General features: G+C 41.7%; 2 protein-coding genes across 2 annotated transcripts in view; one reads left to right on the top strand and one right to left on the bottom strand.

The window, feature by feature from the left end:
• LKAAEAR1 (LKAAEAR motif containing 1) overlaps positions 1–24,856 on the top strand; it is a 324,572-nt gene that overhangs the window by 11,044 nt on the left and 288,672 nt on the right. The window lies entirely within an intron of this gene.
• The window catches only part of LOC149315526 (nociceptin receptor-like), a 34,461-nt gene continuing 30,061 nt past the window's right edge, over positions 20,457–24,856 (bottom strand). Inside the window, exon 4 of the mRNA XM_089513584.1 lies at positions 20,457–24,403. Within this exon, the coding sequence (XP_089369710.1) occupies positions 23,880–24,403 (524 nt within the window). The 3' untranslated portion in view covers positions 20,457–23,879. The remainder of the gene's footprint in view (positions 24,404–24,856) is intronic.

The following is a 24,856-nucleotide window of genomic DNA, read 5'->3' as shown; positions in this document are numbered from 1 at the left end:
GATTATGTCCAGGCAGGAGATAAGGATACAAATGCCCCAGTTTTGATGGGCTCAGCTCTGGGCAAGATGAAAGGGCTGTGTGGAAATCTCCAGCTCAGCTAGGTGAGCAGCAGCTCACAAGGATTTATTGATTTTTTCCTGCAACAGACAAAAGGAAGATCATGTATTTCCTTTAATCTGCTTATTAGTTAGCTTCCTCTTTTCTGCTCAGCCACAGTAGTACCAGGATTTAGCCTCCACTATGGTCTATATGTATCTGCCTCCTGGGTACAAACAAGCAGGCTAAATAAAATGGTCCTTGTCCCATCTCCCTAAGTAAGCAAGAAGGAACAATCCCCTCATTCCTCTTTGCTCTGCAACCAGTCCCTTGTGCTAATTTTTCTTTCATACTTTCCAAGCAGGATAATATGTTTTGCATTTCTATGTTTGAATGAAAAGCAGTGAGCAGCTGTGGCTGGTCTTAGGCCAGGTCCTGAGATTTGGCAATCCTAGTGAGGAACTGTGTATGGTGATGGAAAGTGAATAATTCCTCCCTCCATTTTCTTTATACTAAATGCCTAAATCTTCATGATATCACTAGGAGCCTTTCCTAGATTTCAGGTTTAAGCGTGGAAACATCAATTCCTCAGATGATCCTTAACTGGCCCACCATATTCCCCAAAAAGGCAGGGGGATGGACTGGATGGTCCCTCTGGTCTTTTACAACTCTGTAATTCTATGAAAGGGAAGAAAATGTTGTTCAGTATTAAAATTCACACTTTGAATCTATGGATGGAAATAATGTTTGAAAACAGTTGGAATATGGTTGACACATCCTGGACTGAAGAGAAACTTTGCAAATTGGAAAATTAAAAAAAAAAACAACAGCATTTGCTGTGCAGAAAGTAATATTATCTCCTTGCAAAAAATGCTGTAATTGTGGATTCATTCCGTGTAAAATTTGCAGGTGGTTGATGTGTATGCACAGGAAACAGCATTAATTGTGTAGATAATATTATTTCTGTGGAGAAATATTTATTTTCTATGTGGGTATCAATTTGTCCATCTTTACTCTAGAGCAGGGGTAGGCAACCTTTTTGAGCTGGGGGCCAGGTTGCTGTCCCTCAGGCGACTGGGGGGCCGAAGCCGGGGGGTGGAGCTTCCACCCTCCGGGGGCGGGGCTGCATGCTGGGGGCGGAGCTTCCACCCTCCGGGGGCCAGGCCTCCTCCTCTTTGCCGGCCCCTGATGGGGCCCCAGTCCCCGTCAGAGGCCGGTAAAAAAGCCGGCGGGGGCCGCCAGTGCTGGAGGCCTCCCCCTCTTTGCCAGCCCTTCACGGGGCCCCAGGCCCCGTCAGAGCCCGGCAAAAAAGCCAGTGGGGGCTGCCAGTGCTGGAGGCTTCCTCCTCTTTTCCGGCCCTTTTGTCGTCGCTGGGGCCCTCCAAGAGGGCCCCGGAGGCAGCAGGGGGCCTCTGGGAGGCCCTTTTGCCGTTGCCGGGGCCCTCTTGGTGGGTCCCAGCAAAGGCAACCAGCCTCCCAGAGGCCCCCTGCCGCCGCCGGGGCCCTCTTGGAGGGCGCCAGCGAAGGCAACCGGCCTCCCAGAGGCTCCCTGCCGCCGCCGGGACCCTCTTGGTGGGCGCCAGTGATGGCAACCAGCCCCCCAGAGGCCCCCTGCTGCCGCTGGGGCCCTCCTGGAGGGTGCCGGCGCCGACAACCAGCCTCGCAGAGGCCCCCTACCGCCGCCGGGGCCCTCCTGGAGGGTGCCAGCACCGGCATCGGGCCTCCCAGAGGCCCCCTGCCGCCTCTGGGGCCCTCCTGGAGGGCGCTGGCGAGGGCATCGGGCTTCCCAGAGGCCCCCTGCTGCCGCCGGGGCCCTCCTGGAGGCCCCCAACGATGGCAGCGGGCCTCTCAGAGGTTGCCGACCCCTGCTCTAGAGCAGCGATTCCTAAACTCTGGTCTTCCAGATGTTTTGAACTTCAGTTCCCAGAATCCTAGACTACTGGCCAAAATGGCTGTGGCTTCTGGGAGCTGGAGTCCAAAACACCTGGAGGCCCAGACTTTGCAAATCACTGCTCTCGAGGGTGTAAACACCCATATGTCACAAAAAGCAGAAATGTGAACATGGTGTGATCTTCTGACCTGTTTCTTTGTTCACAGATAATGTGTCAGAGGTCCAGTCATGTGCAGTGTACATTGACCGTCTGTGGGTCTCTGCAGTCTTGGATAGAGAACCTTCCCAAGATGTTATATTTGAAGTCTGTTTACTGCAGATATTGAGATTGGAGCTTAGCATCTCTAAAATGTGAAGCATATGTTCTACCAGTGAACTTTGGTTTTGCACACATGCCACCAGGGGATCTGCATCAGCCAACTTGGATGATTGCTTGATAATGGAGAAACCATGGTTGTAAAAATGTAATAACTTCCTCAAGGATGCTTCTTCTGGCATATTTCAGACTTTGAAGTCTAGAATATATCCAGTATTTAATGATCAGCCCCGGGCACAGTAGGAGGGGAGAAATGTTCTTACTACTAATCATTGCTGCATGAATATTGATGAAGAGAAAGCAAGAACAGTCCAGCGTTCTGCTATTTATGATATTTCTCAACTTTCTTTGAACAAACTTGGATACAAATAATGGAAATGCAGACCAATAGGGATTGAACGGTATGCAGGTTCTGTATATATGTGTGTATTTTTTTTCTAATTAACTACAGAAAAGATCGGCAGCCACTAATTAATGAGGTTAGCTTTCCATGTAATGAGAGAGGTTACATGGGGTTCTGCATTTTGGCTCTTTTGTGCATATGCAAATTACACCACTAGTTAATTTCATTTTGCCTCTTATCAGTGGAACTCAGTTATGCTGCTCTCTGTACTTCTGGCTCCTCCACCTGCAGCCAAATGGATCAGAATTCAGTCTAATGTCTTTTCCCTTTCAAATGGACCTTCAAAAAGCATTGTGGCAACAGATGTGCATTTTCTGGTTTCAGCCTAGGGTTGAGAATCATGCAGGCTTCCATCTGTTGTTGGATGTTATATCCCAGCAGGTCACTTACACTATTGGTAGACATTTATTGGTATTTATTTATGAGTATGTATGTATTTAGAAAACCAGAATTGTGTGGTGGTCTAAGCAGCGGGCTACAACCCTGGAGAGTTTGAATCTCCATTCAGCCTTTAGGAACAACTTCCTGACAATAAGAGCTATTTAACAGTTGAAAATGCTGCCTCGGCGTGTGGTGGAGTCTGTGGCAAGATGGCCATTTGTCAGGAGTGCTTTGTTTGTGTCTTTCTGCATGGCAGCATGGAGTTGAACTGGATGGCCCTTGGGTTCTTTTCCAACTCTCTGATTCTATGGAAATCCACTGGTTGTTCCTACAATAGCCTCAGTGATACTGGGGAAATTAGAACAATAATACAAGAGCCCAACAGTAGAGAGTCTTTGGCTACAATCTTGTTCAGAAAGTGAGGACCTTGCCTGTGTCTATTGGTTCCAAACCCAGAGAACTCCAGGGGCATTTCCAAATTAATGTAGTTTTATTTAAAAGGGAAATTGACAATCCCACAAACACACTCTGTCACTCACACACACTGATGAGGCAAAAATTGTAAATGGTAGCAAGTTGCAGAGTTGCTAAAATGTAATCTTATACCAATCCTGAAGCATAGCTCCAATTGCTGGGATACCAGAATGAACATGGCTCAGTAGCCGCCAAGGCACATGGGGTGGCCATTTACTGAGGTGCTGAGTTGAAATCAGATGGAAATTCTGTTAGATCTCAGACTAGACCAAATTGCTAGTGCCTGTGTGCACCCATATTTATACCCAGAAATGGCTCCTAAGGGCAGGATTTTAGGAGTTGATGGGCCTAACCTGCTTTCCTAGAGGAGAAGAATAGGCATGAATGTCCCCAGACAAAGGATGTCCCAATCTCCAAAGAAAACTTCCTTTATCTGGGATATGCAAACAAGTTGTAGGTACAGTTTTTCTCTATCACCTTCTTCTCTGAAAGGATTATGATTCTGAAAGATTCTGGCTAAGCACTTTTGGCTTCCCCCATGTTGAGCTCACAAGATGCCCAATATGCTGTGGCTAGTTTCCTGTGCTGGAGAGCCCCCTTTCTGCTGCTTGCCTAAAATATCCCTTTTGATATTAATTTGATATCAGGGTCACAAAAAGGTGACTGAGGGCTGGTTCTTGGGCTACACTACACTTGTGCAACCTCCTATATAGTGAAACCATTTTCACAATGGTAGTTAAACCAGAATAAGTGACCAACAGGATGCTGATCATAATCTTACTTCATATTTCTTGGGAGTTTTACAACTCCCAGGATTCAAAATCTAGGAGGAAGAGGACATTAGCAAGAACATCTTCACTGTAAGTACTGTTTGACAATTGAATAGACTGACTTGGAGGGCAATGGCCTCTCCATCTTTGGAGGTCTTTAAATAGAGGTTGGAGGGGCATCCTTCAGGATTGTTTTAATTGTATATTCCTACCTATTCAACTTATATGCAGAGCATGTTGTAAGAAAAGCAGGCTTGGACAAAAAAGAAGGAGGGGTGAAAATAGGAGGAAAATATATCAGCAATCTAAGATATGCAGATGACACCATACTACTAGCAGAAAACATCCCAGACCTGGAGCAACTACTAAGAAGGATCCAGGAAGAAAGTGCAAAGGCAGGTCTATTGTTGAACATAAAGAAAACAAAAATAATGACAATGGAAAATCTTGACAAATTCAACCTAGACAATGAAGAAATAAAAGTAGTAAAAGAATTCTCATACCTGGGATCAAATACCGATAGAGATGGGGACTGCAGCCAGGAAATCAGAAGAAGAGTAAGAATGGGGAGAGCAGCTTTGAAAGAACTAGAAAAGATTCTGAAATGCAAAGATATACAACTCAGCACAAAAGTTTGAATCATACAAGCCATCATATTCCCTGTTACCATGTATGGATGCGAGAGCTGGATAGTGAAGAAAGTGGATAGGAAGAAAATAAATGTATTTCAGATCTGGTGCTGGAGAAGAGTGCTGAGGATCCTGTGGATGGCCAAGAAGACAAAAAAAAAAAAAAAAGGGGGGGGGGAGATCTTAGAGCAGATCAAGCCAGAGATCTCCCTGGAGGCCAAGATGACAAAACTGAGGCTGTCATACATCAGACACATCATGGGAAGAAAGGAAACACTAGAAAAAACAATAATGCCAGGAAATGTGAAGGGAAGTAGAAAAAGAGGAAGGCCACATGCTGGATGCTTGGAGTCTATTAAGGAGAGTTTACAGGAGCTAAGTAGAGCAGTGGAGAAAAGGGAGTCTTGGAGATGTCTCATCCACAGGGTCGCCATGAATCAAGATCGACTTGAGGGCAGTAAATAACAACAACAACAACAGTAACAATTCTATGTGTGAAAGAGATCTAGGAGTCCTAGTAGACCACAAGTTAAACATGAGTCAACAGTGTGATGCAGCTGTTAAAGAGGACAATGTGATTCTAGGCTGCATCAGTAGAAGTACTATCTCTGGATCAAGGGAAGTAATAGTGCCACTCTATTCTGTTTTGGTCAGGCCCCACCTGGAATACTGTGTCCAGTTCTGGGCACCACAATTCAAAAAGGATGTAGAGAAACTGGAGCGTGTCCAAAGGAGGGCGACTAAAATGGTGAAAGGTCTGGAAACCATGCCCTATGAGGAATGTGTATGTTTAGCCTGCAGAAGAGGTGGTTAAGAGGTGATATGATACCGTAGTTCTTTTTAGGTATTTGAAAGGGTGTCATATTGAGGATGTTTTCTGTTGCTCCAGAGAACAGGACATGGAGCAATGGATGCAAACTGCAGGAAAAGACAGTGGGAGCTGTTTAACACTCCCTCAGAGTGTAATGGAGTCTCCTTCCTTGGAGGTCTTTAAACAGAGGCTGGACGGCCAGCTGTCAGGGATGCTTTGATTTTGAGTTCCTGCATTGCAGGGGATTGGACTGGATGGCCCTTGTGGTCTCTTCCAATTCTATTATTCTATGATTCTATTAATTCCTATGATTCTATTAATTCCTATATCAGGGAAAGTGGGATTAGATTTTGTGTCTCCTTACAGTGCTAAGATTCAAAGAGTGGCATTGCTTTTAAGTTTTTGTAATTTGCATCTAAGAGCTTCATACCTTCTTTATACTGTCAATTAGATTTCAAATGATTATGGTAGAGTAAATTAATCTTATTTTACAACTTCCAGGGGATATTTATAACACCCAAGATGCTTTATTAAGGGTGGTTTTGTGTACTGCCAAAAAGGCATTGTCGAACTGACATGAAATATAATTTGTACATGTCTCATATTTACATTCTTTTACGAAATAATCAGTGTTACAGAAGATGTACAAAAGACCAAAGGGGCGTTTCAGCTGTTTCCATAAAAAAATAACATTTGTGTTCTGCTCAGGAGCATTTTGTGCTCAGGGAATTTTTGCACCAGAATTAAGACATAATCCAGAGATCTTGTCTCTGCAAAGATATGACAACAACCATTAATCTTTATTTTACCTTCAGCCTGTTATTGGGTAAGTTCTGAATTCTGTGCTTCAAAATCAGCTTTTTATTATGGTCTTTTATGGTGAGTTTAATCAGTTCCTAGACTTCACAGTCTTTTCTTATTTATTTGTTTAATCAGTTAATATACTGCTTTTTATATCTTATAGTATCTCAAACTGATGTAAAACAGCTAAAATAGAAAAAATTACAAATTACAAATATTAACATTCAAATATTGAAATGGAAACAGTAATTAATCATTTAAAAGTATTACCAATTACAGTCCTGGAGCATGTTTTTCAAACTTGGCAGGAGAGTCAGTTCAAGAAGGCTAGAATGAAGACATGAATCCACAGCAGGATCCCCAAAACATTTGGCACTTACGATGCGGCAGGCAGTCACTAGAATCCTATATGACCTTTGGCATTATGTAACTTTACATATACATAGTAGAGGAACTATACATAGTAGAGGCACTAAGAAACTCCTTTACTGAATTGTACAGATACATAACAGGGCATCAGTAAGAGTGCCCAGTGTGCATTGGTGCCCAAAGCACATTCAATGCTCATTGGGACATATGCGATGCACATCAGAATTGATACAGTGTGCATCCTCTTGTGCATTGGCCCTTTTGCCAGCTGTGCTACATAGTAAAGAACCAGCAGTCCTCCACTGTCCAAATCTAATTCCCAAAGGCACAAGTCCACTTACAAAGTTGACACTCCCCAAAAGAATTCTAGCCCATTTTCTAGAAAGTGCAGGTCACCATGGAGAAGGCCTTTGTAGGTTATCACTAGATGTCTATATCCAGGACACAAGAAGCTCAGAAAGATCAGAAAGATATGTTATTATTTTGTACATTACTTGCTGCAAAAATAATTTTTTTTAAAAAGCCATCTGCCCCACCTAGAGTTGGCAGGTTAGGATGCCCTGGTGGCACAGTGGTTAAATGCCTGTGATGCTGCCACTCACTCACAAACCACAAGGTTGTGAATTCGATACCATCCAAGGGCTCCAACTTGACTCAAGCTTGCATCCTTCCGAGGTCACTAAAATGAGTACCCAGTTTGTTGGGGGCAATTCGTTTACACATTGTAAACCACTTAGGGAATGCTTAAGTGCATTGATAAGTGGTATAGAAATGTATTTGCTATTGCTACCATGGCCCTGGGGTTTGAAAGCCAGCATGTAAAAAAGAACTTGGGCTCTCCCAGGGCAAAAGGGTGAAGCTACAAGGATCAGCACCTGTTAAGCACTACACACTGAGCATCAGCCAGAGTTGCTAAGTATGCCATTCACTTAAAAAAAACCACACAACATAACACAGGACAAAAATACACAGACACTTTTCAAGATAGTTCTCTCACCCTGGAATTCCTGCCTCATATCTGCAGACTGGAGAAGAAGGTCCAGGCCCTGAGATCTAACCCTACATGACCAAATACAAATCCTGTCACTGAAGGAAGAAAAGAAGAGAATAGAATAGAAAACACTGTGGACCTTGTATTCAGAGAGAGAAAGATTTCACCAATGTCACCTTCCCTTCCTTCTTACACCACAACAGGGTAGAAGAAGCATCAGAGGTATTTGTGAACTCAACAGTCTGTTGGAAGGGCTCTACATGTAGGTTTGCCATAACTGTCTACCTCCAAACCAGGACAAATGGGGAAAATGTAGGACAAATGTAGGATAAAATCCCCCCAAATGTAGGACATATTTTGTAAATGGAGGACACAAACAACTAAAAAACAAAAAATTAATAAATTCAAAAAGCATTAATATAAATGGTGGGAAGCCTTCTTGGAGACGGAGGACGCTCCTCCACCTTGGAGAAGGCTTTCCCCAGCCCAGCTAGGCTCCGAGAAGAGAGGCCATGATAGTGGCCTCTCTTCTTGGAGCCTAGCCTGGCTGGGGAAACCTTCCCTGAGGCGGAGGAGCATCCTCTGCCTCAGGGAAAGCTTCCTGCCGAGCTGGGCTCCGAGAAGAGAGGCCGCTGTCGTGGCCTCTCTTCTCAGAGCCTAGCCAGGCTGGGGATATTTTTTTTTTTATCATGGATTCAAGCATCCATGACTTGCAAATATTTTAAAAATATATAAGGTCCAAAAAGCAAACCTTGATTTTGTCATTTTAAATCAGGGACACCATTTATGCCATTGTATTTAATGGGCATTGAGTATCCATGGATTTTAGTATCCATGGGGGGTGGGGGTCCTGTAACCAAACCCCAGCAGATACCAAGGGCTCACTGTATTCTGGTTGATACAGTCTAGAATTACATTGACTTTCTTAGCTTACTCATATTCAGCCTGTGGTCCACTAATGTTCTGTTACAAGGAGCTATGTTACTTGTTAATTACTAGGTCAGGTTCAAGGTGCTCCAGTTGACATGTAGATAGGCTTGCCATATCCCGGTTCCAGGCAGGACATTCACGGTTTTTGTACTTGGCTGTTACAATGAGTTTTGGACCGGCTAACAATAACTTTCATGCTTCTCCCTTCATCTTGTTCCAATAATATGTGACTAACCTGGACTGGACTAACTAGCCATCAGCTCTTGCACTCTAACCACCTGCTTCCTCAGGCACTTGCTGGCTGGTTTATAGGATAACAATATCATCCCCCACATTCTCTTTTTCCCTCCTTGGGTTCAATCAATAATGTCTCCAGCCAGAATCATGCTGGTGTCGTATGAATGCATGAATTGCCTCGTGGAAGTGGTTGGACATATTACTGTCATATGCCAAGACATTGCACATGCAAATGTGAATGCAGATCTGGGTGATCATGCAGATGCACATCCAGATTCACATGCAGGCACATGAATGTGCATGTATTTGATTATCCATTGGGATGCATGTTTGCTTTTGCATTTAGTTGCACATTGTTTCCATTGAACTCAATGACTACACAGCACAATCAATTTATATGTCCACTTGTGGAGATTTGCATTACACACTCCTGGATCTCACCTAACATATATTTGTAATGCTGTGGGACTTGCGTCTTTATGACTGTAGCCAGTGTTTGAAGACATGAGTTGGAAAAGAAATGCATAGTCCTGTCTATAATATTTGATAGAAACAACATCAAGAAACTTCAGCACATTAAAACTGAACCCTTCATCTCAGGCCTTTCATCTTCATTTGTGTTAATCCTTCTGGGAAGATTATTATCTCTCAGAATACACTCTACATTTTACTAAAGCAAGAAAATTTGGACCCGTGAAATTAGAGGCAATCCAAATTGTCAGACAGATGAGTTCAATTAAAACCCCAAGAGATGCTTGCCTTAATATAAATATGAAATTAAACACGCCTTAACATAGTGAAATCTGTGAGTCATGCTGCAATGTGGGGTTTGTTTCATGAAGCTTAAAAGTGGGGAGGGGTAATATACATTAAACTTTGGCTTGGATCAAATATCTGTTGGAGCAGAAAGCCTTCTCTGCAAAACATTAATTGTTGAATTAATTTAATTCTCAATTTTTGAAAAGCCTCCTGGGAAAAGTTATGGAGAAAAACAAAGTCCTTTTTGGGTTCATAAAAGATTCCTATGTTTCATCCAAAGTTTGAAAAAGCTTTATTTTTCTTAGGGTGCATCAACATTATAGAAATAATGCAATCTGACACCATTTTAACTGCCATGGCTCCATTCTAAATATTCCTGGGGTTTGTAGTTTGGTGAAGCACCAGCACTCTTTAGCAAAGAAGGCTAAAGCCCATTTAAAGTACAAATGCCAGGATCCCATAGGATGGAGCAATATCACTTAAAGTAGTTTCAAACTGCATTATTTCTACAATGTAGATGTTCCTTTAGACAACAACCTGATATGAACCTGCCCAAGTTTTAAGATCCTCATTAGAGAGCTTTTTCTCAGGCTTCTGCTACACAGCAGAATCAATGCAGTTTGACACTCCTTTAATGGTCATGGCTCCATTCTGTGGAATCCTGGGACTTGTAGTTTGTTGTGGCACCAGAGCTCTTTGAGATAAAAGGTGAAATACCTCACAAAATGACAACTCCTGGAATACCATAGGATTGGGCCATGGTTAGATAAAATGCTATTTATCTGAATGGCATAATCTCTTAATACTGTGGCTGGTGCTTAATGTATCGTGCTTAATAGCATCACCAATCCTTGTAACATCATCTGGGCCTGCCCACTGTGACAGATCTAGTTTTGGCCTTAAGATTTCTGAAATAGTCCGGACGTGGCAACCCTAGTGAGGACCCATGCTATAGCTTGTGACAATGCAGTATAGCTCTCTCTGAGACTCCAGTGCACCTATTTCCTGAATCCTCTCCACTCTCCACTCTCCCACCTGCCTTGCAGTATCTATTGTGCTCAAGTAGAAAAACAACAATGCAGGATGATAATTGCTTTCCGGATTCAAATGAAGGTCATGCAAAGGTCTGCTGAATTCATTTGTTCCTATGAAGAATTGGTCCAGATGCGGCTGCTGCTTTTTCACTTGTATAGCATGTTGGAGGGGGGACTATGAGTGTATCAACCCTACGCTGAGCAATTTATTTGTGATTTTTATATCACTGGCTTGTTGTAAGAGCTATGCTTCAACATTCATGCATAGCCTTGGAGCACCAAAGCCAAAGTCAAAACCCACAAAAAACCATCAAAGTTTTGAGTTTGTATCCCACATTCCTTTATTAGTTATGGACTGATCTGTCGATTTTGCTCTTTTAGATAAACATATTTCAGTTTTTAAATTGATTATAGAGACAAGTGGAAGAGGGGCTTCTACACCAAAGCTGTGTAGTATAAACATGCAGATTTATGCATCAATTCTGTTATCCACTCCAAATGTTGAATGACAATGTGATGTGACTCTTCCAAGAAAACAAACTGAATGCACAACTAAATATATGGGCACCATGCCTTACCTGGAGGAGGCCTCCTTGGATAAAGGACAAGAGAAGTGCCAAGAGGATGCTCTCCAGCCAGACCAGAAGGATATGGCACCCCTGTTGTGACAGAAGCAGACGTTGCTCCATCCCAGGCAGTATTTGCAGATTTGGAAGGACATGGAGGCTGTGCATGCTGCCATGAGTTGGCAGTTAAAATGCACAAAACAAAAATGCCAGAGACACTCATTCCCAGTTTCAGTAAACTATTCCAAGTTAATGAGATCACTTAGGCTAAGTATAAATCCACCTGACCAAGGCCATTCTGGGGCTGTGGACAACCAATCTAGTGCTTCCTATAAACTTGTGTGATATCCTTGGCTTCATGTATTTCTGAACTTTGGCTTGGATTTGAACTAATCTAGCCACCCCCTTCCTGATTTCAGACTTGGCCCAGGATAGTGTGCTTTGTATAACTTCAGACTGTCTGTGTTACTCTTCTGCTTCTGCAGATACTAACATGACCTTGGGACTAGACTAGCTTTTCCCTAGGCAGCCTCTGCAGACTAGAAATATATACTCTTTGGTGTTTACCTGCCTTAAAACAAGTCAAGATACATGGCCATGTACAATAGCCATCCATTTGCAATGTGCATGTGCAGCCACATGAAATGCTGCCACATGAGTTTAGTTGCCATTATATTTACAATTTCCAGCACTTTATTCAATATATTTTATTCAATACTTTAATCCTGTTTCTCAAAAGAAACTAGAACTGTTGGCTAAAATCTTGCAAAGCCCCTCTGAACAAATCTTGTCAAGAAACTCCCATAACAGGTTTACTTTAGGGTCTCTGTAAGTAGGGAAGAACTTGAAGACACACAACAACAACAACAACAACAACAACAGAAATTTCTTCAAAATCAAAATTGATCTAGGCTGTTTCCGTAATATGGTTGTTTTATTTTCATCTGGGAATGCTATAGCTATCAGTTGTTACTTTTTCTCACAGTAATTCATTATGTACAATAGTCTTGCTATAGCACCTGGTATTTTCTTAATTCTAATTAAATCTAATTGGTTGGATACAAAGTTTGGTGTGCATCCCATCCACATCTGACCTTGAAAGCTAAGCAGGGCTGGGCTTGGAAAATGCTTGGATGGGAGGGAGGGATATTAAATAAATAAATTGTAGCTTTACCTTAAAATGCTTTCTTTTGATGCATGCAACAAAACCTAGGCAGCATGTTCAGACCATCACCACAACAAAGCAACAGTAAATAGCCACTAGTAGTAAACCTCTGGTAGTAGTAATCATACTCATTGCATCATGATCCATGAGTTAATCCCTTCTCCCCTCTCCCCCTTTGTTCCCTTGTCTCTGAGAGAGTGTCTCTGAAATCAACTATTGATAAGAAATGGGAGTACAACTCCCATCAATGTAGTTGATTTCAGACACTTTCCTGCCTCTGACCAAATGGAAGAGGTCCACCCAGCAAAGATGGTCCATTGGCTGTGCTGGATGGAGCTCTTCTTTTCAAGGTGAGAAAATTTCCTTGTGTGGACTACATCTCCCATAATCCTGCAGCCAGTGGCCCATGAGGCCCCTTCCAACTCTAAGGTGCTACGTATTCCTGAATGGCAGAAGAAGGTTAGATTGGATGACTCCCAGAGGCCCCTTCTAACTCTCGGATTCCTTGTTTGGACTACAACCCAACTAGACATGCTTCTTGTTGTTCTGTGCCCTCACTTTCTTTCAAGATGGGGAAGGTTCTATGAATTTATGCCAAATTTCCTTTTGCCATTTTATTCTGATCACTTTTTCCGCTTTGAAGGGGGGGAACGGACCTTCAAAGGAAGCTCTGCAATGCAAATTAGTGTAAATGTTGGGTTTGCCAGCTTGTGATCATTCAGGAAATGTGTCAGCAATGTGTCCTTGCTCCTGAGAGGGAGGGACAAACAACTTTTAAAAAAATCAGTGTTTAGAAAAAAAAGAGATTTCAAAAGAAAATTTCACTTGGCTCTTCAGTAACGAAACGAGAAAATTTATTTGACGCAATGCTAGCAGTGTGTGTCTGGGAAAGTGTGCAACTCCGAAAATGATATGGTACAAATACTGTATGGGTCCTTGGCACATCTGGAGAAAATGCCATAACCATCACACCATATGGATTGAGGAACACTGGAGTTCTGCGTGAGAATCTCAAATCCCAGTATTCCAGGCCATTGGGTTAGTTGGCTTGGATTTAGGTTTCTTCTGCACTACAGAAATAATCCAATTTCACACCACTTTAATGGTCATGGCTCAATGTTATAGAATCCTGGGAGGTGGAGTTTATTGTGGTACCAGAGCTCCCTGACAGAGAGGACTAAATTTCTCACAAAATGACAATTCCCAGAATTCCATAGCATTGAGCCATGGAAGTGGTATGAAACTGGATTATTTCTTCAGTGTGGAAACAGGCTTAGGATTTTTTTTCAAAATCTCATTTATATGTCACCCTTCTCTTAGAGTGGAATCCAAGGCAGATCACAGAAGGCTAAATGTCTCACAAAACTACAATTGCCAGAAATGCATAGCATTGAGCCATGGCAGTTAAAGTGTCGTGGTGAAACTGGATTATTTTTGCAGTGCGGATGCAGCCTTAGGTGGTTTGTTTGTTTTTTAATCTCATTTATATGTCATCTTTCTCCCAGAATGTAACCCAAGGCAGATCACAGAAGAAAATCACTTAATCCCTAACAATCAAAAGCATTGTTAACAGTATAAAATTATTTTTAAATCATACAAGAGGTTTTTTTAAGAATAAAGCACACACACATCCCTTAATAAGAAGACTCCCTGAGAACAATTACATACTTAAATGTTTAACATAAAAGGTCTTTGACTAGCTTCCTATGGAAGGGAATGCCAGAAGGTGGGAGCAGCCACCAAGAAGGGTCCCTCTGGGAGCTGAGGTCCAAAAGTAAAAGAAGTGGAGTTGTGCATACATCCAGTTGAACCGTTGGGTGTGCATTCAGTTGCAAAATGTTGCCATTCAACACAAGGTTTGCCTGCCACAATGAATACAGAGCTCCACACGCAGAGAGATGGACTATCCATTCCTGATGCAGAATCTCATCCAATAATAATAAGAGTGCAATAATAATGACACATTTACAGTAATAACACCACAATTGCCAAGTGTAGGACTTTATTCTTCCTAAAGCACAAGTAGCTGCCTAGCAAAATGGTTGTTTTGCACAGCAAGAGCCGTAAAGCTCAATCGTAGCATACTATCATCACAAACATTTCAATAGATAATTAAGAAGATTACATTTCAACCAGCCAGCCAGCCATTCATGGCCCTTTAATCTCCATAGGCACAGAGCAATAAAGCTATGTATTTCTCTTTCTTCTTGAGACTGCTGCTCTAGAAAGAAAGAAAGAAAGAAAGAAAGAAAGAAAGAGGGAGGGAGGGAGGGAGGGAGGGATGGAGCCCAGTACCCAGAAATAATGGATTTTGGCATGTGCCTTCTAAATAGCACACAATAATAGTTACCAAAATCCTGCTATACTTAACCATTGTAGCACTGTGATTGTGGTGAAGGTGATGATGAGCATCACCCCCTATAGACCTCCTGCTCTTATGGTTGTTTTTTTTTAATTTTGTGCACACACACAAAAAAAATTGTTATGCTTATCAAAGGTGTATCTTGTACTTCTCAGCAAGATCAGGAATAAAAATATGTGAGGTTATCCTATCTTCACAACAATCCTGTGAGGTAGGTTAAGCAGAGAAAGAGAGACAAGCCCCAGGCTGACCAGCCATAGTCATGCCTATAAAAGGATTGGGAGAATGGGGATGAATCTGGGTGCAGTATACAATCAATGGATCACAGCAGCTTTGTGAAAACTGGAAACTAGAATGAAATATTTCATTATTGAAATGTCATTAGTATCATTAGTGGGCCTGGGATGATTTTTCCGCTGGGTTTGGGAGAGAATTACAATCCCATTTACCTAACTACAGTATCTTTGGTGGAGGGAAACAAACATTATTTTAGTCCTAATCCATTCAAAATTGGTACTTTTATGTCTCACTACTTTCAGTGGCAATCAGAGCCATCCTTCTCTGCAATTAACAATCTCTAACTCTATTCAGTTTCTGCCGGAAACTGAATTTGAGATGCTATTATTATTATTATTATTATTATTATTATTAAACTTTATTTCTAAAGCGCTGTAATTATATGCTATTTAATTCAGAAGTTTAAGAAATGGAATCAAAATGGATTTAGTAAACAACATTCTCATATTATTGACTTAGCATTTTTTTAAGTTAAGAAGACTAAAAAAAAGTTTGTTTTTTTTAATACTAGAATTCAAACATGAATGTTAGCATTAACATTTCACCATTTTTTAAAATAACAGCTTTCATTTGCATGCTTCCACCCAATATTAACTGATACATAAACACAACTCTATTCCTTAGTTTTAGGTCAGTTAGATTTGGAAGCTTCCTGAACACATCCCACCTCCCTGCTCCATCTTGCCTTCTCTACACTTTCTTCAGTCGTACAGAAATCCATGAAACATTAAACTCTAGAATATTTTGATTTGCCTGTAAACCTTCTTCTCTTTTCCAGGGTTTTGATTCAGGATATGGAGGAGGGTTCACTGTAGTTCATTTTGTTTAACCATAGTTTATCCATCTCATGCCTCCTAGATCTAGAGGTGAATCAGAATGCAATTTGGAGGGGGATGTGCCATACATTTATGGGTTTACAATTTATATGTTTACAATCCAAAGGGAGTGACCTTGAGCAAACCACATGCTCTCAGCCTCAGAAGGAAGGCAGTGGCATACCTCCTCTGAACAAATCTGGCCAAGAATACCCAATTCTAGGGTTGCCTTAGGGTCGCCATAAGTCAGAAACAACTTGAAGGCACAAATCAGCAAGAACAAACACAAGTGATGGACTGGCAGTCTTGTCCTGGGGTTTTCCTGGCACAATTGATCCAGAGGATGTTTGACATTACTTTCCTCTAAAGCTGAGAATGAATGCCCCTTGCCCAAAGTCACCTAAACACTAGGCCAGCTGAAGCAGTGCCTAGAGGTGCTGGAAATAATTCAGGATTTTCTCACTTTGGCATAACTTTGTGGAGGTGTTATGGCTGTGTCCCTGGGCTGCAGATAGCTTGGAGCAGGCACAGTGTCTTCTTTATACCCCTACTCTTCTATGCTCCTGTTTTTTTGCTCTTATTCTAGCATCACTTAGCCCACAAAGTAATTCTGCCAGTAGAGCTGTCGGCAGTTTTCTGGGATCAGCTGGCAAAGGAGGTTCTGCCAACCAAAGGACATTACTGCTACAAAAGAGGCTTCTGTTTCATCCTAACCGTCCATTAGGACTGCATTGTAACTAACATACAGAAAATTGATTTATTAGTTAGTTAGTTAGTTAGTTAGTAGGTAGTTAATTTATTACTGGTTGAAGCATTTCATTGGTGACTATTATAGGGGTTTCTTGTTTAAATAAAAAGCCTGGAGCACATAGCATTTTATTATCTTGGTATCTCTGCTGTCTGTGGGGCAATGAAACTGCTCTGGGTTTTAATCTGAACTATAAAGGACCTGCCCATGATGCTAAGCCATACCCTCAAAATAGCTTCAGCATCTAGGATAGTCCTGTTGAAGTTTGGACTAAAAGCCAGAGCAGATTCTCTGCCCACTTGATGTGGGAGCCACCAGCCACTAGTGCTTGAACGATGGGAATTAAAATGCAAGTCTGAATGCTTGGTTATACCTAGGTTGTATCTAGTCCTTCTCTTCTCATCTTGCATTGTAGCTTTGCCTTCCAGACAGGGGTGAATGCGAGTCCCTGTCCCTAACCAGTCATAAGCCGTACACAGTGGTCTCAGACATGCAACCTTTTCTTTATAAAACTTTTTTTTCATTTTTTCAAATGCATTTCTTATATGAAAAATAAAAATTCTAATGAGATGCAGGAAGAGGAATTAAAATGTGCGAGAGAGAGAGAGACTCTCAAGAGGGTGCTGTTAGGCTGGTGGGTGGGTGTCTGCTTGGGAAAGCAATCCCATACATAATAAGTAATTTCTGCAACAATCCACCCAAGTAGGTTGGTGGGTGGATTATGATTTGTGTGCTTTGTTCTGTCTGCTTAAAGACAATTAATGTGTCTTATCACTTCTGAGAAAATAAGTTCTTTAAAGAACAATGTGGATACCCAGCCTTCTGACTATCAACCCCCCAACTTCTTGAAACTTTAGAATCTTTGAGTTCATCAGCGAGTTCAAAGCTGGTGTGACTGGATAATTGTGCAGGCATTTTACTTTGCCTTCCTTTGGGGGAAAAACAGTTCAAAACACTTTGGAGAACATCTACCAACCAGTTCAAAGACCTTCTGAATTCTCTGCCATGGCAACTGTGGGTTCCCAGCTCAGTGAAGCCATAGATCTATGGGAGATTTTAATCTGAAGTTTAAAAGATCTCTCCAAAGTGATGATCCACCCTCTCTGGTAGGTAAGGTTAAACCCATTGAACAGTTATTTACAGTTTGTACTAAGGCCTGCAGTAACTTTGCTAAAATGGAAGCTGCTAGGCACTACAGACACTCAGGAGTATTCAAATAGCAGTGTGGCACTGAATCTATACCATATTCACAGGCACATTAGGTGAGAACATGGGAGAAGGCCTTCTTTGTGGCTGTTCCTTCCAGGCTGACTCCTTTCTCGCTGTCCTTTCATTGTCTTTTCATATAATTTTTTCTATTCTGGCAGGAGTGTCCAAACAGATTTATTTATTCAAATGGGTTTCCTCTGCTGTTTTTAGTTTTTTACATTAATGCTTTAGGTGGTGCTAATTCTACAGACAGTTTAATGTGATTTTAATCTTAGGTTTTTTGTATGCAAAGGAATTTTTTAGCACCTTTGAGACTATGCAAAAGAAATTGTGGCAGCTGTCATAGGCTTAGGTCTACACCTTCAGATGTATGGTTTTAGTTATGTGTGGTTTTAATTGTATTCCTTTATATTCTGGAAGCCACCTTGAGTCCCACTCTTCGGAGGGGGGGGAAGGGGGCTATAAATAATGTGACTGATTGATTTTAAGCAGGCCTGGGGGGCTAGATGTGAATTAATTTGCTTGCACATGATTAAAATCAATTCCTATTTTAACAAGAAAGTTGAGACGGAATTAATGATGGAAAGCTTACGTGATACAGTTGGTAATGCACTACTGGACTTGAGAGATTTTATAGCAATCAACCTAACTAAATGTCTGTCAGCAAGTCATTGCAGAATTGTTGGATTGTTGATTCATAGGCAATTATCACACAGAGCCTTACCATCCCTGAAACATGGCTAAATTGTCTGTAAAGCATGGAGGTATGATAGCCAATTGCTCTTGCCTCCCGTCTTTGAGGCATCTCGCTCCTCTCCCATCATCAAAGCATTCGCAGAGCAGCCATTTCTCCAATAATGGAAGTTCCCATCATTGAGAAATGGCTGCTCTGTGAACACTTTGATGACAGGAGAGGAGCGGTACGCCTCAATGATGATTAAATTGTAGGAGGATAGCAATTTTCTATCATACCCACATGCTTTATGGATGATTTAGCCAGGGATGGTAAGGATCCATGTGATAATTGCCATAGACTCTTAGGTTTGGAAGGTGCCACAAGAGCCATCTACTCCAAACCCCTGCCTCACAGAAATACACGACTACAGCACTCCAGACAGGTCTAACGTGTGATTGAAAACCTCAAAAGAAGGAGACTCCATCACTCTCTGAGGCAACCTGTCCCACTCTCAAACAGCTCTTAGCAGTTTATCACAAAGAGGGGAAATTGATTTAAACGGTGATTAACCCGTCAAAATCGCACAATCGAGATTAAAATTAAAACACAATTAACATTTTCACACACAAGAGCCATTATCCCAGAAATAACCAGGGGGTAACCAGCAAACAGCAAAAAATCATTCACAGGAAAATCCCGTGAATGATTTGTTGCTGTTTATTGCCTGGTTGTTCACTGGATAATGGCACTTTAATCACTTTTCACCGTGATGTCATATGAAAACCATTAGTGCAATTGCATGATTATCAAGGGATATTCCTGGGATAATCACGCTTTGAACACAACGCCGTGTGAAATGTTAATTGTGAATGCATAATTTTGATGGATTAATCACCATTTATACTTCCAGTTGCCCCATGTGATAAACTCCTTAGAGTCAAGTTCCTAATGTTTAGGTACAATCACTTGTAATTTGACTCCATTGGTTCGTGTTCTAGTCTCTGGAACAGCAGAGAACAATCTCACTCCATTTTCTTCATGGCATACATTCAGATATTTAAAGACAGTTGTCATGTTGCCTCTCTGACTTCCCTTCTCCAAGCTAAACAAACCCAGCACCCTAAACTGTATCTCAGAAGTTTTGGTTTCCAAATCTTTAATCATCCCGGTTGCTCTCATCTTGGTTACCACCATCTCTCAGTCTAGTCTAATGTGGACATCTAGGGCCACAGAAGGGTCTCGAGTCTGGTTTTTTTTTTTTTTGGGGGGGGGGGCTTTTTGGAGGTCTCCAGAATGCTCCCTTTTTCCCAAAAAGGGGTGATTTCCTTCTCCCAGAAACCTCCAGGCATAGCAATTCAACCTTTCAAGACGTTATTGCTTTGCCTTCATTAACATTTTTTTTAAAAAGCTTGTTTTTCACCAATAGAAATGACTGCTTCCATCATTTTCCCAACCATCTTTGGCTTTCCATGTGGCCCTCAGGTGATCATGGAGGCATAAAATCACTTCTGGATCCACTTCAGTTGTCCATTTCTAGTCTAGCCAATCTCGACGGGGAGGGATAGCCCAATGTGTGCTAAATTCCTATTAGATGGTAATATATGACTGGGAATAATCTTTTATAATAAAACAAATTGGTAAGCTCTGGTGGGGACCTTGGTGGTCTGGCAAGTAATATATAAATGTAGAAAGAAGGGAGGGAGGGAGGAAGGAAGGAAGATTGATAGATGATAGATAGATAGATAGATAGATAGATAGATAGATGATAGATAGATAGATAGATTGTTGTGATAGTGATGATGGTGGTGATGGGGGATGCCTTAAGCTTAAATCCTGTTGTAAAGTAGACCCATTAAATCAATGAGATTTAACTCTGTGTTGACTCGCCATTCATCAATTGATTCATTGCTTCTCCATGACTGACTAATAGGATTCTATTAGAAAAATGGATCTTATGTCGGATGGAATTCTATAGGACTGATGGCTTGCTTTGCCCCATCTCACTGATTTCAAAATGGATCTATGATCAGCTAACTTCATTTGGATCTATCCATTTCATTGACATTAATGGTGTGCATTTTGGTGGGGGATTGTCCTACTCTGTGGTCACGAAATAGACTGGGAATAACTCTTCACTGCAGCATGCTTATTACATCTTCTTTTTGCCTTACTATTTAAATAGAAACATTAGCAGCTTCCTGGCCATTTGGCAAACTTATTTTTCTGCAGTCATTCTCAAAACAAGGGCTAAGAGGATGCAGCTTTGGCTCAAAAGCCCCTTCTACATTTTGCGTGGACAGCAAATCGTTGCACTTGCTGTATGATACATACTTCTCCAAAGCCCACTATAAGAGACAAAACCTACAAAACATAGAAACACGGCAGCTTATAGTCATACAGCAGATAGGAAGCTTTCTGACATCCAGCAGACCTGCACATGAAAAAATACATGTTCTCATCAAACCAGTTACAGGAAATATTTCCACAGAAAAGTCTGTATAATCAGTAGTACAAAGGAAGAGGCACAGTTCCTTCCTTCTGTTTGGATCAGGATCATGCTTCTGATAGCTTCTGAATTCAGTTTCTCCTTTTCTTTTCTTTTCTTTTTTTTAAAAATCCCTTTTTGTTTTGCTCTTGCAGGCACAGTAAATAAATGTTCTGTTTTCTCAGGCACACGAAAGGTCAAGCTGTATGTCACACACCAATACAGTTAATGGCCTCTTTCTTGAATGAAAAGCAATAGCAAACAGTAGTTTTGAGCAGAAAAGTGAGAAGGATCTGCTTCACCCCTTCCCCTGACTGATGCTTTACCTTTCGAATTCTCTCCAGTTCTAATTCTCCTCCTGCAGGATTACAGAGGCATATGTGTTACCATGCAAAAGGGTGCCTAGGTCTACATGGGAGAAACAAGGTTGGACGGGGTTGGAGTAGAGCAGTTTGCAGCAGAAAAGTGGGTTGAGGTGGGGAAAACACATACAGTGGCAGCTGCTGAGGTTGGAATGTAAGTGGTCAACAGCTGAGCAACATGAAGGAATGGGAGGGCCTCTGTGCATTGACCTGATGGGGATGTGGTGGGTGTAGTCAAGGCAGGGGTCCACTTTATACCACACAACATAGATGGTTTCTTGGGAATGGCATCACCAGACCACTCCTGTTTGTGAGTACTGTTGGCCAATAATTTGCCCTGCATGGCACTACCCAATATCAAAGCTGTAGAGCTCCTCTTAGTAAAAAGCCATCATGAACCTTTTAAATTTTAAATATTTTAAATCCCAAAGATGATTTAACTGATCCTACCAGAGGTATCTCTGAGCCCCCATAAATCCATATACAGTGCCCCCTTGTCTTATGTGGGGGATCCGTTCCAGCCCCCTCCATGTAAAGCAAATAGCACGTATGCTCGAGCCCCATTGAAAATAATGGGGCTCATACCTGACACACACCATTAAAACTTCTGCCATGCAGCTTTCAGTATATGACGCAGGCGCACTGTATTCATAAGATGTAGGTTAGAAAGAAGGTTTGGACTACAACTCCCCACCAAGCTCTGTTGTCAGGGCCATATGTAGAGAGAAATTATACATATATATAGAGAGAGTGTTGGTAATTGTGTTGATTAGGAAGGTGGGCTCCACTTGGAGCATTTAGGGTAACAGCAAACTGCCTCCATTCCCTTTGCAGTGCCATTAAAATGAATCTATAAAGCACACTCTTTTGTACAAAGAACTTTCATTTTAGGTACATGGAATCACTGCACATTGGAACAATCTAACTCTACGTATCAAATATAGGAGTTAAGCCATAGGGAAAAGCTGCCACCAAGCATCTGGTGGGCTAGATGGAATTTGGTGTGAGTCAGCAAGCCAATTCTTTTGAGTTGTTATGAGCTAGCTCAACAATTATGCTTCTCACTCCCTGCTATAATGAACATGAAACATTTCCCCATGTTTGGAATGGAATGGACACCAATATTGTTTTAACTGACAAAATATTTCATTTCAGGTTTCCATCGGGAGACCAGACCAGAATCCACAGTGCAACATGAGAGGAAAATTTGACTTTAAAATATATTTACTCTTCCCTCCCTCTTTAGATGCTCTGTAACACTAAAGCCCAACAACTGCCACTGTTTATTATGAAAGAATTCCAGAAGTGAGGAGTGATCTCATCTCCTTCTTTTCTTTTGTCCTTGCTTAAGTCACTGCTTGAACTGACATTTTGTAGCCTTACATTTTGCCCCTTGACTTATATACTAGTCATGCTCATCCATGGTTATAATTACTCTGCACTGTGTTATAAAAAAAAAACAACAACACATAGACAAAAACAGTCTTCTTCAATGTGCATTAATCAAGCTGGCTCACATTTGTCATCATGGTCTCTTTATGTGGCTGCTTGATTCACAGTATTTTTAGGTAGAGGAAATTGATGTGTATGCACATGTTTTAAAATGCATACCACATTTCCACAATTCTACTCCACCACAATAGGTCTTGGTTCCATTCCACTGTACCCATCCACTAAAGGTGATACTATTCAAAGGATTAAAGTGAAGCATGTAGAGATCCTTCTAAGCCCCGATTATTCAGAAGCAGAAGGGTACTGGATGAACCATCCTTTCTTCGTAAATAATTTAAAGAATTGTCTGTTTCTTGCTTGGTGCCATTCAGTGCTTTGGCTCCCACAAAACTCAATTTTGAAACTCACTGAAAATCTCCATCAAAAGCTTTCTTGGACTACAACTGTCTGATGATTCACTAGAGCAATTCAAGTTGTAAGAAGCAAAGAATGTTCTCTCTCAATCTGTCTCTCTGTGTGTGTGTGTCTGTCTGTCTCTCACTTCCCAACTGCTGTGGTAGCAACAAAGAAACCTACAACAGCCAGGAGAGGCATTAAAACTCTTTCATTTCCGAATTGTTTGTATTTGTGTGGTGCCATCAAGACCTGTGGCCTTATGGAATCCCAGAGTCAAACGAAAATACACCCCTTAAAGAGAAAGAGGTGTGTCATTCCGATGTTCAAAATGGCTCACCTTTCTGTTACCAAGAAGAAGAATGTTCCAATGTGTTCCTTCTCCCAACTCACTGTGAGTCTCTGTTCCTGAATCAAAAATGCTTATGCTTCAAAGAGCTGTTATCTGAGTTAGCTCTGACGTGGGTGTCGTTGGGCTCTGTTGGCTGACCGGCACCATCGGAATTTCCACGCCTAGTCATGCCGGATTGTTAGTCCCATCTGAATTCTTGCAGGCATAAGCCACATCCTTGGCAATGCTGCACATCCGGTTGGACATCTGCAGCTCTTTCCTAAAAGCAGATGGGAAGCAGAACTTCTTGAAACAAGTCTTAAAGTTCTCATCTAAGAAAGCATAAAGGACGGGATTCAGGCAGCTGTTGGTATAACCCAGGGCAGTGCAGAAGTACAAGATGGCTAACTTGACCTCATTGTCCGCCTTGGCCCCCAGACATCGAACCAGGACAAAGATGTGGACGGGGGTCCAGCAGATGATGAAGACAGCCACCACCACCAGGACTAGGCGAGCAATGCGTCGGAGATTTCGGTCCTTCTCCTTGGATCCGGAAAGCACACGGACATTCTTGAGGCGTCTGATCATGAGGCTGTAGCAAATTGTGATGACCATGACAGGGATCATAAAGGAGAAGAGGAAAATGCAGATCCCAAAGACTGGATCCCAATAATCCACAGGTTCAGGGAGTCTGATCAGGCAATCAATCTCTGCAAAGGGAAAAATGAAAAAGGTTGGCCTTGAAAAAGGGAGTAATTTAATCTTCAGCAACACACTTTCAACTCCAAACATTCTTATATTGGTAGCTCATTTTTTTAAGAGATTTTAAACTCCTAAAGAATACTGGAATCTCCCTGTATTCAGCTCTTGCAAGGACCATTGCATGGAGACAGTGAAATATGCTGCCTCTGAGTGTGGTGGAGCTTCCTTCTTTGACTGAATGGTCATATGTTAAGAGTGTTTTGATTGTGTCTTCCTGCTTGGCAGGGCTTTGGGATGGATGGCCCTTGTGGTTTCTTCTAGCTCTATAATTCTATGATTCTATAAAGCAAGTATAAGTCTATCAGTGGCTTCAGTCCTATTGTTTAGTCCCAGCTAGAACTGACACACTAAATCAATTGTTGACCTAGGTAGATCTCATTAAATCAATGGATATTCTAATA

This window comes from Sceloporus occidentalis, unplaced genomic scaffold (assembly GCF_023333645.1).
Source record: "Sceloporus occidentalis isolate IW3139 unplaced genomic scaffold, rSceOcc1.0.p SCAF_3, whole genome shotgun sequence".
NCBI lineage: Eukaryota > Metazoa > Chordata > Lepidosauria > Squamata > Phrynosomatidae > Sceloporus > Sceloporus occidentalis.
The sequence above is the reverse complement of the archived record's forward strand: the minus strand, read 5'-3'. Positions and strand labels throughout refer to the sequence as shown.